This window comes from Palaemon carinicauda, chromosome 20 (genome assembly GCF_036898095.1).
Source record: "Palaemon carinicauda isolate YSFRI2023 chromosome 20, ASM3689809v2, whole genome shotgun sequence".
NCBI lineage: Eukaryota > Metazoa > Arthropoda > Malacostraca > Decapoda > Palaemonidae > Palaemon > Palaemon carinicauda.
Window position 1 is genome coordinate 115,492,803 of NC_090744.1, and position 14,181 is coordinate 115,506,983.

General features: G+C 37.3%; 1 protein-coding gene across 7 annotated transcripts in view; it reads left to right on the forward strand.

The window, feature by feature from the left end:
- Positions 1 to 14,181, forward strand: part of LOC137614404 (heterogeneous nuclear ribonucleoprotein 27C-like) — a 66,625-nt gene that overhangs the window by 18,857 nt on the left and 33,587 nt on the right. For 4 of the 7 annotated variants that reach the window (XM_068344205.1, XM_068344203.1, XM_068344200.1 and 1 more), the window contains exons 4-7: positions 1,645 to 1,726; positions 2,977 to 3,109; positions 4,146 to 4,416; positions 4,916 to 4,987. In XM_068344205.1, coding sequence (XP_068200306.1) covers positions 1,645 to 1,726; positions 2,977 to 3,109; positions 4,146 to 4,416; positions 4,916 to 4,987 — 558 coding nt within the window. Of the gene's footprint in view, positions 1 to 1,644; positions 1,728 to 2,976; positions 3,110 to 4,145; positions 4,417 to 4,915; positions 4,988 to 14,181 lie in introns of all 7 variants that reach the window. The other 3 variants (XM_068344204.1, XM_068344201.1, XM_068344202.1) reach the window with 2 other exon arrangements.

The following is a 14,181-nucleotide window of genomic DNA, read 5'->3' on the forward strand; positions in this document are numbered from 1 at the left end:
GAAATCAGCAGCCTCCAGTTACTTTCATTTTGTCAAGTATATAAATTAATAGCAGCAAACCACCTCTGAAAGCATGTAGACGAGTAAAAAAATGTTCATTTATAGTGCTGAACTCAACAAGAGGAAGTCTAATCTTTAAACTAAACATGTCAACAGAAGTAAGGGGTACACTTTACATTTTAATTGGTGGCTTTTTAGGCAACCCTACTGTATCCCACTCCTCTTTATTGAATAAACATCACGTGACGATTAACTGTAAAGCTGTTGGCGACTCCATTTTCCAAGACCTCTAATGGCAAAGTTCAGTTTTGAAACCTTCATTTAAATGTTTAAAAAAAAAAAAAGATTGCATGGATAATTTTCCCTTCCGTCCCCAGTTGGTGAACACCCTTAAGGGACTGGCCAGTACTTTAGTTTTCTTAAAAAGATAATTATCTTTTCATAAATTTTTTGAACTAGTGTCCATTTCTTTTAGCTAGGCAGATTTTCACAGACTCGCAACGGTGCCCTTTTAGCTCGGAAAAGTTTCCTGATCGTTGATTGGTTAGAATTATCTCGTCCAACCAATCGGCGATCAGGTAACTTTTCCGAGCTAAAAGGGCACCGCTGTGAGTCGCTGCAAATGTGCCTCGCTAAAAGAAATTAACTATAGTGTCCATCATGCCTAAATTGTAGGCTATAGAATAAAGCATTTGATAAAACCACTCCCAACCCATTTTCAGACTGGTATTCTGTAAGCCAAAGAGGACTGTCAATTATTGAATTAGTCATACTTGGTTAATCCACATACATTTCATGAATAGCCCACATGGTTCAATTGTTATACACTACTGCACAGAGAATTCAATGAACATATTCCAGAATAATAATTGTGTAGAATTAGAAAATAGCTAATTGTTTATTTAGCGTACATTCATCTCTTCACTGTCTATTACATTCCTGTTGCCTTCATTTAGGTCCTGTTGAACTGTTTAGTCTTGAAACGAAAATTTTATTTAGATTTTAATGTATTGGTTAGGTCTTTTGCAGTAATTGGGCATTTTTTAATCAATTGTCAGTTTAATTTTTTCTTAATTGTTATATTACCTGAAATTTTTTCTGATTAAAATGTCATTCAACCAACCTATGAGAAATTAGAGTTTGAACCCAATGGGTTGGTTGTGAAATTGCATTTGGGTAAATGAAAAGAAGCGAGTCTCCTGGAAAAGGGGCTTAATTGTAATTTTTTCTGATTAAAATGTCATTCAACCAACCTATGAGAAATTAGTTTGAACCCAATGGGTTGGTTGTGAAATTGCATTTGGGTAAATGAAAAGACGCGAGTCTCCTGGAAAAGGGGCTTAATAATTGTTTAGATGTAATCTAACTTGAAACAACTCTGGAATACTTGAAATGTAAGTTTATATTTGCGTACTATATATATATATATTTTATTTGGCTTGAAAACCACTGAGTCTAGAAGACAGTGAAAAGGAGGAAATGGTTTTGGGCATTTCAATAACTTGCAATGGAAACGGCAAAGGATGCAGGGCGGTCGTTGGTGTCTCGCACCCACTCAGTACTTTGTAGGTAGTTCACAATAGGTTGGTCCTTTCTTCATACACTAAGCTAAGCTGTTTTTCTGTTTGGTTGTCACTACACTAGGCTTTGGGTTTTTGTCCTTCGAAACGGAAGAGGCAGTGGATAGAGCGGTGGCTGAGCACTTTGTCAACATAAATGGAAAGCAGGTATTAGTCTTAAGTATTTTTAGGGTCAGATTGGCATATCGGTTTTTGATGCACTGCTTATACTGTGTTTACACGAGGACGAAGCTTGGGCTTCGCCGTCGTTTGCTTTGTCACGATTAACCCTTTTACCCCCACCATAAGGTTAAATTTCGAGCACATTTTGCTATATAATTTTTTTAAATTGCTCTAAAAAAGCTTAATTTTTTTCCTAGAGAGGTCAGGTGGGTCTCATTCTTTTGGAAAATGCCTGAAGTTTCTCAAAAAATTATCAAAAATATGTAATTAATAGTTTTGCAAGAACGTACCGGTACGTCCTTTTGGGGGGTGAAAGGGTTAAAAGTTGCCATAACTTGTGCTTTTGATAATGTCTTGAGAAGTAACCTATTTAAATGCTGATGTATAAGTAGTGTTCATTGCTCAATGCCATTCTAACCATTTTTAGATTTAAAATCTTTGTAGCCTTTCTGGATTAAAAGTCATTCTTATTGTACAAAATTTTGATGGAATATTAAATAAGTTGTGTTTTTTAAAAGATGTCAACACTAAATAAGATATAGGTTCATTTTTAAGTTGGAGAAGAATTGGGCCGTGGAATTCAGTTTGATGTGACTTATTGAAAAATTATTTTGTGTTTATATAAGAAATCTAATTTAGGCAGTAGAACGCAGTCATTTAGTGAAAATGATCATTATTTGTTTCACCGTGAAAGAAAAACTTCAATAGATTTAATCTTTTGCCAGAAAGGCTGGCTTTGTTCAGCAATTTTAACCATGAAAATCTTCATGTGTTTCATACATTTTTATAATATAGTATTCCTTGCTAAAAAAAATTATAATACAATATTCCTAGCTATAGAACAAAACTTGGGTTTACTTATATCAACTCTCTTTTATGATTTGAAAATCAAGAACTTTTTTTCCCATGAAGAATTTTAATGTATGGAACTGCAGAAAATTTGCATGGGATAAATTTTTATTTTTGTAGTTTCTCTTACGAGAAACAATAGCATATTTTCATTATTTGAAAAATGAGCCGAATGTATTCAGATGTGATGATGGAGCTGGTAAGTCCTTTTAACAAATTTAGTCTATTTAGTGATAACACATGAGTGGAACTGGTTTCAACCAGTATTGGTTTTAGTTCCGTTTTTTGTTTTTACCATAGGTATTACTGTTGATGTCTTATGAGCCCCAAGTTTATCGCAAATTAAACATTTAGTATTACCTGAATATTCTTTTTCCAAACTGCTGAAGGTTGAGATAAAGAAGGCGGAGCCACGAGATGCAAGCAAGGCGCAGGAAGATGCTGGGCAGTGGGGTACTCCTCCTGACAATCAATGGGGTATGCCTGTTGGTCCTCCAGGGATGCCTGGCATCAATAATGTAAGTTTCTTGTTCAGTCTGCTAATATTATGTCAGCACTTTTTCTGGTGTACTTCATGCAACAGGAATGCTTCAGTATTTTGTTTAGGTCACTTATTTTCTATTTGTTATTTGCTGTCCCTTTGCTGCCTTCTTACTAACTAATATTTCTAGTAATTGCTGAATTAAATCACTTCTTTTCCATTTGTTTTTTGCTGTCCCCTTGCTGCCATCTTACCAAGTTTAGTAATTGCTGAATAAGCCCCTGTCCCTACAGTTAATGGTGCATTGTAACTGGTATTTTTAAAATGTTTTTTGCTGTCCCCTTGCTGCCATCTTACTAACTAATATTTTAGTAATTGCTGAATAAGCCCCTGTCCCTACAGTTAATGGTGCATTGTAACGTATTTTTAAAATGGTTTCTAATACCTTATTCTCGAAAGTTTCTTGTTCAGTAATATTATGTCAGCTCTTTTTCTGGTGTACTTCATGCAAAAAGAATGTTTCAGTATTTTGTTTAGGTCACTTATTTTCTATTTGTTATTTGCTTTCCCTTTGCTGCCATCTTACTAACTAATATTTTAGTAATTGCTGAATTAAATCACTTCTTTTCCATTTGTTTTTTGCTGTCCCCTTGCTGCCATCTTACTAACTAATATTTTAGTAATTGCTGAATAAGCCCCTGTCCCTACAGTTAATGGTGCATTGTAACGTCTTACTAACTAATATTTTAGTAATTGCTGAATAAGCCCCTGTCCCTACAGTTAATGGTGCATTGTAACGTCTTACTAACTAATAATTTAATTGCTGAATAAGCCCCTGTCCCTACAGTTAATGGTGCATTGTAACGTCTTACTAACTAATAATTTAATTGCTGAATAAGCCCCTGTCCCTACAGTTAATGGTGCATTGTAACGTCTTACTAACTAATAATTTAATTGCTGAATAAGCCCCTGACCCTACAGTTAATTGTGCATTGTAACTGGTATTTTTAAAATGTTTTCTAATAGCTTATTCTCTCGACATGAAAGTTCATACTTTTTTCTATCTTCTCCAGGGAATGGGCCCAGGTAATATGGGTCCACCATTGGGACCTCCTTTAGGGCCTCATAATAGTCAGATGGGAGGGCACATGGGAACCCAAGGAATGGTCCAAGGGCCGTACCAAGGTTGGGGTACTCCTCCGCAGCAGCAGGGTTACCCGCCGCAGGGCTATGGCGCCCCGCAGGGACCTCAAGGTTACCAGGGCTGGGGTGCCGGCCAGACACTGCAGCAGTGGGGTGCACCCAATTACGGGTCCCCGGGAGGGCAGCAATACGGCAGTTTTGGTGAGTATCCCTTTGAATGCTGGATGAAATTATTCCATGAATAGATTTTTTCTAATTTAAGGTTAGACTTTCTGAATTACTTCTAGGATTTTGGATGGATTCCGTTGTCATAGAATTCTTTTGGGTTTATCAAACTTTATGCATATCCAAGAATTTGAGAAGGGACAGCTGAGTTACAGTTCATTTATCAAATATTAATTGCTGAATATTAGGATGAGATATCATGATTAGAGAAAGTATTATAGGTACTCTCATATGCTATTCATGAAGCATGAGTATTAGACTTAGACATTGTGCAGGTTAGGCAAGGAGAATGTCACCATTGTGTTCTGATTCAGTCATTATTGAGTTAAAATTCAAATAGGATTTTGAACTTTCAATTTAATCCGGTGTCATATCCTTGTAAATCTCTAGATGTATTGTCTTGAATGCTCTTGCTAGCAAACTGAAAGGAGAAAAAAAAAAGGATTTAGATAAAGTGCGAGGGGGTGTGTTTCAGGACCCATGGAGGGTGGATCGTGGGGGTGGACGTCCCCCACCTCTCCCTCCTCCACACCTCAGCCACACGAACGTGAGTCGTGCATGGCGGGTGTGTGTGCGTGTGTGTGTGTGTGTGTGTTTATACACTTGGTGTTTTTGTTAATGCATATCAGCTGGAGTTGAAGAGCTTTTTGAAATCATTAACAGTTATGGCAGTTTGGTTTTGATCATTTTATTTTAAAAGAAAAATTCTTAGTTACTGGGAACCTTTTCAAGTGAGCTGTAGAATCCTCTTTGATTGCATGTCATTTTTAAAGTCTCTCTCTCTCTCTCTCTCTCTCTCTCTCTCTCCTCTCTCTCTTCTATTTTCTCTCCCATACCTTCTCTTTTTTTCTCCTCTCATATCTCCTCTTTTCTCTCTTCTTTCTCTCATATCTCCTCTCTTTTCTCTCTTCTCTCTCTCATATCGCCTCTCTTTCCTCTCTTCTCTCTCTCATATCTCCTCTTTTCTCTCTTCTCTCTCTCTCATATCTCTCTTTTCTCTCTTCTCTCATATCTCCTCTCTTTTCTCTCTTCTCTCTCTCATATCTCCTCTCTTTTCTCTCTTTTCTCTCTCCTCTTTTCTCTCTCCTCTTTTCTCTCTCCTCTTTTCTCTCTCCTCTTTTCTCTCTCCTCTCTCTCTTTTCTCTCTTCTCTCTCTCATATCTCCTCTCTTTTCTCTCTTCTCTCTCTCATATCTCCTCTCTTTTCTCTCCTCTCTCTCATATCTCCTCTTTTCTCTCCTCTCTCTCATATCTCCTCTCTTTTCTCTCTTCTCTCTCTCATATCTCCTCTCTTTTCTCTCTTCTCTCTCATATCTCCTCTCTTTTCTCTCTTCTCTCTCTCATATCTCTTCTCTCTTCTCTCTCTCATATCTCCTCTCTTTTCTCTCTTCTCGCTCTCATATCTCCTCTTTTCTCTCTTCTCGCTCTCATATCTCCTCTTTTCTCTCTTCTCGCTCTCATATCTCCTCTCTTTTCTCTCTTCTCGCTCTCATATCTCCTCCCTTTTCTCTCTTCTCGCTCTCATATCTCCTCTCTTTTCTCTCTTCTCGCTCTCATATCTCCTCTCTTTTCTCTCTTCTCGCTCTCATATCTCCTCTCTTTTCTCTCTTTCTCTCATATCTCCTCTTTTCTCTCTTCTCGCTCTCATATCTCCTCTTTTCTCTCTTCTCTCTCTCATATCTCCTCTCTTTTCTCTCTTCTCTCTCCTCTCTTTTCTCTCTTCTCTCTCATATCTCCTCTCTTTTCTCTCTTCTCTCTCATATCTCCTCTCTTTTCTCTCTCATATCTCCTCTCTTTCTCTCTCATATCTCCTCTCTTTTCTCTCTTCTCTTTTTTTTTTGTACATAACCCAGTATGTTATGCTTATTACTGTGTGGTGACCTTTACTACTAATCTTATGGGTCCTGGTTTGGTTTTGTTGTGCTTTATTTAAAGAAAAATTTTTAGGAAAATATTTGCCTTTTTATTCAATGAAGATAAATGAATGTTGAAGGGGTCATTCATTTTGAAAAAGTGAAATGAGATGCATTTTTATTTTACAGTGAACAGTAGGAAATGGGCTGAGTTAATGTTTGGTTATTTCATAGAAAGGAAAGTCTGCTACATTGTAAAATTCATTAATCCTGTGGTAGACTAGAAAAAGCTTTTAGAATTTAGTTGGTAAATAAAGAGAAGTAAAGATTTTTTAGGGAATTCGCGATATTCTGAGAACTGGAACAGTTGGGTAATTTGAAAATTGACTGGGGGCACAGGTAAATTTGATATCTTTGCCTTCAGATTATCAGTATAGTTTCAGAGTTGTAGAATAGTTGCCGTACATGAATTATAGTTAAGTGGAAAGTTAAGGGAAATGGCGAGGTTTATTACCTATGAAAAACTTGGAGTGTAATACTGCATATTGTCATCCACCATACTAACAAAGGAAGCAGGAGGATTGACTATACGAGTTACTACCTAAATTAGTTTCTCAATATTTATGTATACTGTATGTCGCTGCTCTAACTTGGTTGGTCTGGTCTTTCTCATTTTTCTCCCTTCCTCATTTTGTGACTTGGCTTTTCTTTGTTGTGGAACGTGGTCTCATGTTAATGGCTTCTATGACCGAGGGTAGATTTTATATCCAAGTGGGTATTCTAGCTAGCTATTCGTGAATGGCATTGTTGATTCTCCCTGTTAATGACCCCTTTGGTAGACAGAAGCTTATCGGAGCTTGTTTAGTAATTAAAAACTGACGGAAGTAACAACTGGCAAAGAGCTGCTGAGGTTCCTGTTCTGGAGAAAACTCGTTCACATAAAGGTTTTATTATTATTATTATTACTATCCAAGCTACAACCCTAGTTGGAAAAACAAGATGCTAAAAGCCCAGGGGCTCCAACAGGGAAAAATAGCCCAGTGAGGAAAGGAAATAAATAAATGAGAACAAATTAACAATAAATCATTCTAAAATAAGAAACAATGTCAAAACAGACATGTCATATAATAAACTATCAACAACATCAAAAACAAATATGTCATAAATAAACTATAAAAAGACTATGTCCGCCTGGTCAACAAAAAAGCATTTGGTCCAACTTTGAACTTTTGAAGTTCTACTGATTCAACCACCCGATTAGGAAGATCATTCCACAACTTGGCCACAGCTGGAATAAAACTTCTAGAGTACTGCGTAGTATTGAGCCTCATGATGGAGAAGGCCTGGCTATTAGAAATCTTCTCAAGTTGAAGTTTCTCTTTTTACAGCATACAGTGAGCGGTGATACTCCTTCATTTTCACAAAGTCATCTTGAAAGGAAAGAAATGAAATACTATAGAAGGGTTTTGAGTTGGTCTGCATCACCATATTATATACTGTACATGTGATTCAGACTAATAAGATGAGATTGCATACATAGGTTTTACTACTGTGTTGTCCCATGATTTTCCTGAACAAATTGATCTAGAAATTATCACTAAATTGTAATGGATCTTGTTAACCCTTTTACCCCCAAAGGACGTACTGGTACGTTCCACAAAAGCCATCCCTTTACCCCCATGGATGTACCGGTACGTCCTTGCAAAAAAATGCTATAAAAATTATTTTTTTCATATTTTTGATAATTTTTTGAAAAAATTTAGGCATTTTCCAAGAGAATGAGACCAACCTGACCTCTCTATGACAAAAATTAAGGCTGTTAGAGCAATTTAAAAAATATATACTGCAAAATGTGCTGGGAAAAAAATAACCCCCTGGGGGTTAAGGGTTGGAAATTTCCAAATACCCCGGGGGTAAAAGGGTTAAATTGTAATGGATCTTGTTAATCCCTAACAATGTTATTTATTAGGTCTTCATTTAAGTGTGGGAATCCTTTTCCTAAGATGAAGCTTCATGCTGCTTATTTAAAATTGGATGTCATTTTAGCGTGCAAAATCTGTGCCCTAAAAGTTTCTTGTCCATTTATTCAATGTCACAAAAACATTGGTAAATTGAAAAATTTGAAGACCTGTCAACCCTACGATTATTTCCATGGTTCTATTCGATTTGCGTTCAATCTTCCAGTTTCCCATATGCCTTGTACTTGATTTGGTATGTGGATCTAAAATTCATTTCACAATCTATGATTTCCTAGGTATTTTACCATCAAAACCCATTAATCACTTGCAGTATTGCTTTAATTCTGTCTATGCAGGGAACAATGGCTATCAAGTCTTGCATCTGTGAGAAATTCTTATTTCATCATTTTACATTCCCAGTTCAGAGTTGTGGATCTGTAAATACTCAAGTTTGCTCAATAGTAGCAAGGATTTTTATAACAATTGAAGGTGACTCTTAAGAACAAACTTGAATCTGTGCGGAAGATGCCCTAGTGAGTTTTGACGATGTGATCCTCTAATACCGAGAGGACAGATAGGACCTAATAGAAGAATGGGTGGAACTTTGTCTGTGTCATTCATATATTGTTTTATTTGAGTAAGGTGACATGTACGATGATTTGCCTGACTTGCAGGGAGACACACTATTTTGTGCCATTTATTACTTCCTGAATGGGTTTGTTTTGCTGCAAGAGCCCCTAAAGGAGTCCAGTAGTTTCTCGGTACGGAATGCATCTCCCGGCCCAAACTCCTGGCTGCACTGTATGGGCCAGTTTTATAGATTGAATCAAATCAAGAACAGAAAATGTTTTCTCATGAAGTTGAGTCAAAACACTATATATTGAAACAGTTAAGAATTTTAGTTGGGATTTGTTTTATTGGAACGAGGAAAACTTGAAAGTTGTATATTTACAGCTAAGCTCCACAATGTTGGAAAAACTAAGGACATTGATTGACAATCAGTTGCACAATATACAATCATGTAAAAAATATACAGTTTTCCAGTGACCAAGAACGTGTCAATGACAATTACATGCACAAGGCCCCATAGTGGGTATGTGCTCTCCGTGCACATTGTATGGTCGTCGTCGTCGGCGCCCACTCGTGTCCGAGTATTGGGTTCCGTCGTTAGCCAACAGCCTCCTGATGAAGAAGGGTGGAGGAAACGACAGAATGCCAGTAGCTGGGTATATTGTTTTGGGTGGTCGTGGCTTTGCAATGGCCACGCACACACACTTGGCCCACACCGTTTTCACCGCGGCTCAAGACATATATGAGACAGGTGGCTTCTCCGATGTTGGTTGCATCGGGCTGCCGGGTTCTTGTTATGTCAAGGCCCGCCTTGTTGCCTGCCCGACAGGCATGCATTGTATGGTACACTTGGCATTACTGGAGAATTGGCGGCACCACTTTGGACCCTCGTTATACCTGTTTTATAACGTTGCCTTTGACCTGTTTCCATTTTGTTTCTTCCAAGTTTCCTGTCCATCCTCTATTCCACACATCCATATCCTATAGGCAATGGGTGTGGCATTATCATCTATCACAAGTAGGATTTTATGCCGTTTTAAAGCAGAAATTGCAGTCTGGCCAGTTCTTAAAAATACGCTTATAGACATTTTTAGGCAATATTTGTTCATTATAAATGACCTGCAGTCTTTCTTTACTTATTAAGTATTGGGGAAAGAAGAGATGGATGAAGCCAATAATATGGGCAGTCTGGCCAGTTCTTAAAAGTATGCTTTAATATAGAAATGTTTAGGCAATATTTGTTCATATTAAAAGGATCCTGCAGTTACTTTATTAAGGTTTGAGAAAATGAGAAAGATGGATGAAGCCAATAATATGGGAGCTATTCATGTAATTAGGTTTCAAACCATTTTTCCTCTTTTCATTTTCCTACTTTCATTCTTTCATCCCTTCCCTTCCTTTCCACAGAGTATCTACCTTTAGTGCACCTCAAGGGGTACACTGTAGGTATGACTGGTTGTTTGAATACTTGTTCTACTTTACGTTAATTCCCTCTTTCTATTTACAATCTTTCTGTCGTACCTTTTAACCGCAGGTGTGGTCCTCCCCATTTATGCATGGTGCTAAGTGGTCAACCTCCCAGGTCCCAGTGCTTAGCTTTTATGAGTGAAATTCGTAAATCGAATCCACTCTTTTACCCATTACTATATCCTTTCCACACTTCGTCTCCTTGGGTTCAAATTAATATGCAGCGAGACGTCATGTTGTAGCAGTACCTTCCAGAGTGCTTATGTCACACTTCTGCTTTAGACTAGTGTGTCTTTGTTGGTGCCCTTTCCTTTTGTATATTCTAACTCCCAGGCTTTTTGTCAGCTGACAGCTAAGAACCTTGAAGAGGCAGCAAGATAAGTGTTAGGTCTGTTTATTCGTACCTCGCTTCAATGGGATGTAGCCCCAACTCGCCTGAGGATGTTCGATTTTGACGCGGAAACCCCTTGCCATCTTTGATGTTGCCTTCTGCTGCCTCAGTATTCCTAAAACCTTTGGCATTTATTTCCCCCCCCCCCCCCACATTTTGTTGGTTTTGATTGGGCTTTCTGGCATACATGCTAGTTTTCAACCTTTTTTGCTTCAGGAACTACTCGTTCATTGTCCACTGTCGATAATGAGCTGCCTTGCTTAAATTGGCTTGATAAATTATCTTGCCAAACTTGTGCTTGAATCATATATACATATTGCTTCATGGCCAAAGAAGTTTTTATTACCATGTTCTTCATTGCAATAAAAATGTTCTTTTTATGCTGTACCTAGAATATATGATGGTACAACTGAAAGTAGGAAAGTGTTTTGTCTGCAAATGATTTCTAGTACTAAAGTTTGAAGATCTTTGTACCATAATGATTTTATTCGTATATAACGGTTCGTATAGGCCAAATAGATATTTGAAATATTTGGGTAAAAATTTGGATAGTTTTTTTTTTTTTTTTTTTTTTTTTTTTTTTTTTTTTTTTTTAGTATACACCGGGGGGTAGGGGGTGTAGATTTTCCTTATAAATACAGTGTAATGTCACCTTCAACATGGGTTTTCCAGCTGGGGCCCTCTAAAATCTTTTTCCTTTTCTTTTATTTTGTTAGTTTGATTTTTTTTTGGTTTTAGTCAAGGAGGATTCTGCTATAACTAAATGTTTATTTGAAGAATTGCTTGCAAGCAGTGATGCTTTCGAAGCGGTACCACTCACAAGTATTTGCAGTTGTCTTACATTGACTTTTGATTAAACTTGCCAAAACAGGGGTCAGTTGGTATATATTCTGTTATCTATTGTCAAGGTCACAGTGAGACGAATTACCTGAACTTACATGCTTATGAGACAGCACTTCATACTTAAGGATAGTTTCATACAATTCACATTTAATTTTGCAGTGGCTTATCCATTGCAATAAACCCTTTTGCTGTTTGGTATGTTGGTAATATTAACTTTTGGAAGGTCCTTGAATTTTTTTTAAAGATTAAAATGTCATGTCAATAAAAGAATCTTCGAACGGTTTATTAAAATTTGCTTCACGTTTGAAATTAACCCTTTTACCCCCCCAACGGACGTACTGGTACGTTTCACAAAACCCATCCCTTTACCCCCATGGACGTACCGGTACGTCCTTCGCAAAAAAATGCTATAAAATTTATTTTTTTTTCATATTTTTGATAATTTTTTGAGAAAATTCAGGCATTTTACAAGAGAGTGAGACCAACCTGACCTCTCTATGACAAAAAATAAGGCTGTTAGAGCAATTTAAAAAAAATATACTACAAAATGTGCTGGGACAAAAATAACCCCCTGGTGGTTAAGGGTTGGAAATTTCCAAAGAGCCTGGGGGTAAAAGGGTTAATACAATAGAGAATAGGGGATATCCAATTGATTAGTAATCCTCACTTTTCAAGAAAAAAATTTGTTGCCTTTTTCTGCTTTATATGGGATGTTGTTCAAGGTTAAGATTTGGCAAGTACCTGAAATTTGTTGCTTCATTCCTTTTTCTAGCTGGATGATATTCCAATATGTAAGAAAATTATTTTTGAAGGTAAGAGAGATGAAGATTTTAAGCATCACATCTACTCTCTCAAAAAAACTAATTCCGTTTAGCTGAATGTATTGAATATACTAAAAAAATGGAGTCCTTATATTTAGCATCAACCAAAATTACTATAGCTTAAAACGAAATCAAAAGGCAAACAAAAGAAATTGCAGTAAAGTTATATATCTGAGTTCTAGTAAAAAATTAAGATGTCTGGGCCTTGTATTATTATTGGAATTAGATTTGGTTATGGAGTGGGACCTGTGTTACGATTTAGATTTTTTCTCAATAAAGGAAATTCAATCGGGGCATTCTACAATTCCATAAATATGCGCGCCTCATTTTAAAACTTGTTTAATGGTAATTATTGAAAAATTTATAACCTCTATATGTAAATCCTGCTGCTTCCTCCGGTGCCTTAGATGACCGCGGAGGTAGCAGCAGTAGGGGACTCGGCAGTATGAAGCTACATCTGTGGTGGAAATGTGGGAGGTTGGGCTGTGGCACCCTAGCAGTACCAGCTGAACTCGGCTGAGTCCCTGGTTAGGCTGGAGGAACGTAGAGAGTAGAGGTCCCCTTTTTTGTTTTGTTTCTTGTTGATGTCGGCTACCCCCCAAAATTGGGGAAGTGCCTTTGGTATATGGATATATGTAAATTACTAAATCATGGTAATAAATAGAAATGGTGCTGGAAAACAGTTTACATGTCGTGGAAATTTGATGAAAAGGTTACCTGGCAACACATTAAGTCCTGGTCTCATTTGTAGCCGTGAAAAGCATCTACCTCAATGATCATGCTTGCGTGAAGTGCCACTTACTAGCTGTTGTTCCTGTGGTTATGAATGGCTGGATAGAGGCCACCCTGGTCTTAGAACTTTTAATTTTGGCAAGCTGCGAGGTAGTATCGTAGAGCTTCTAATTTTGGCAAGCTGCTAGGTAGTATAGCATCATGGAACAGCTATTGCGAATGTAAAAGTCCTGCTTGCCAGTTTGCCCATTTGGTAGGCATCCACTCTTGTTTATAGCTGGTCTTGCCAGGTATGGTAATACCCCTACCATTTTTGAAGATCAAATCATAATTAACCTAAGTCATTTTTCATTTTCCTTCTCCAAAATCTTTCGACCATTTCCCCTTCTACAAAATACCTAACGGGTTTCTTCTGTCCTCTCTACAAGATAATGATAAAAAAAAGTTACCAAGAACACATGTCAGATTTTCTTTTTAGGCATGCCTAGTTGAAAAACTGATTGCAGGAAAAAAGTAGATACTCTATACAGTCCATCCATATACCAAGGCACTTCCCCCAATTTTGGGGGGTAGCCGACACCAACAATGAAACAAACAAAAAGGGGACCTCTACTCTCTATGTTCCTTCAGCCTAATCAGGGACTCAACCGAGTTCAGCTGGTACTGCTAGGGTGCCACAGCCCAACCTCCCACATTTCCACTACAGATGAAGCTTCATAATGCTGACTCCCCTACTGCTGCTACCTCTATACAGTACTTTATATTATTCAGACATCACAACTCGACATTTAAGGCATATTAATTCAAGACTTCCGGATAGTATTTCATTACACGAAGAGATTCTGTGCTTTGCAGAATGGTTTCATTAATACAGTACTTCTCCATAAAAGAAAATGGCATACAGAACCAAAATTTTATCCTTATTGACTGATAAATACTTATAACTTTTGATTTTATATGATCGTATACCAATTTGCCTGTATTCAGTCACTTGTAAACCGAGGTACTACTGTATTTAAGAAAATGTTTGGCAGGTGTGCATTTGGGTAAAATTTATGATTGATATAAAGGGAATCCAGTTGATTAATATCCCTTGAACGGCAGTTT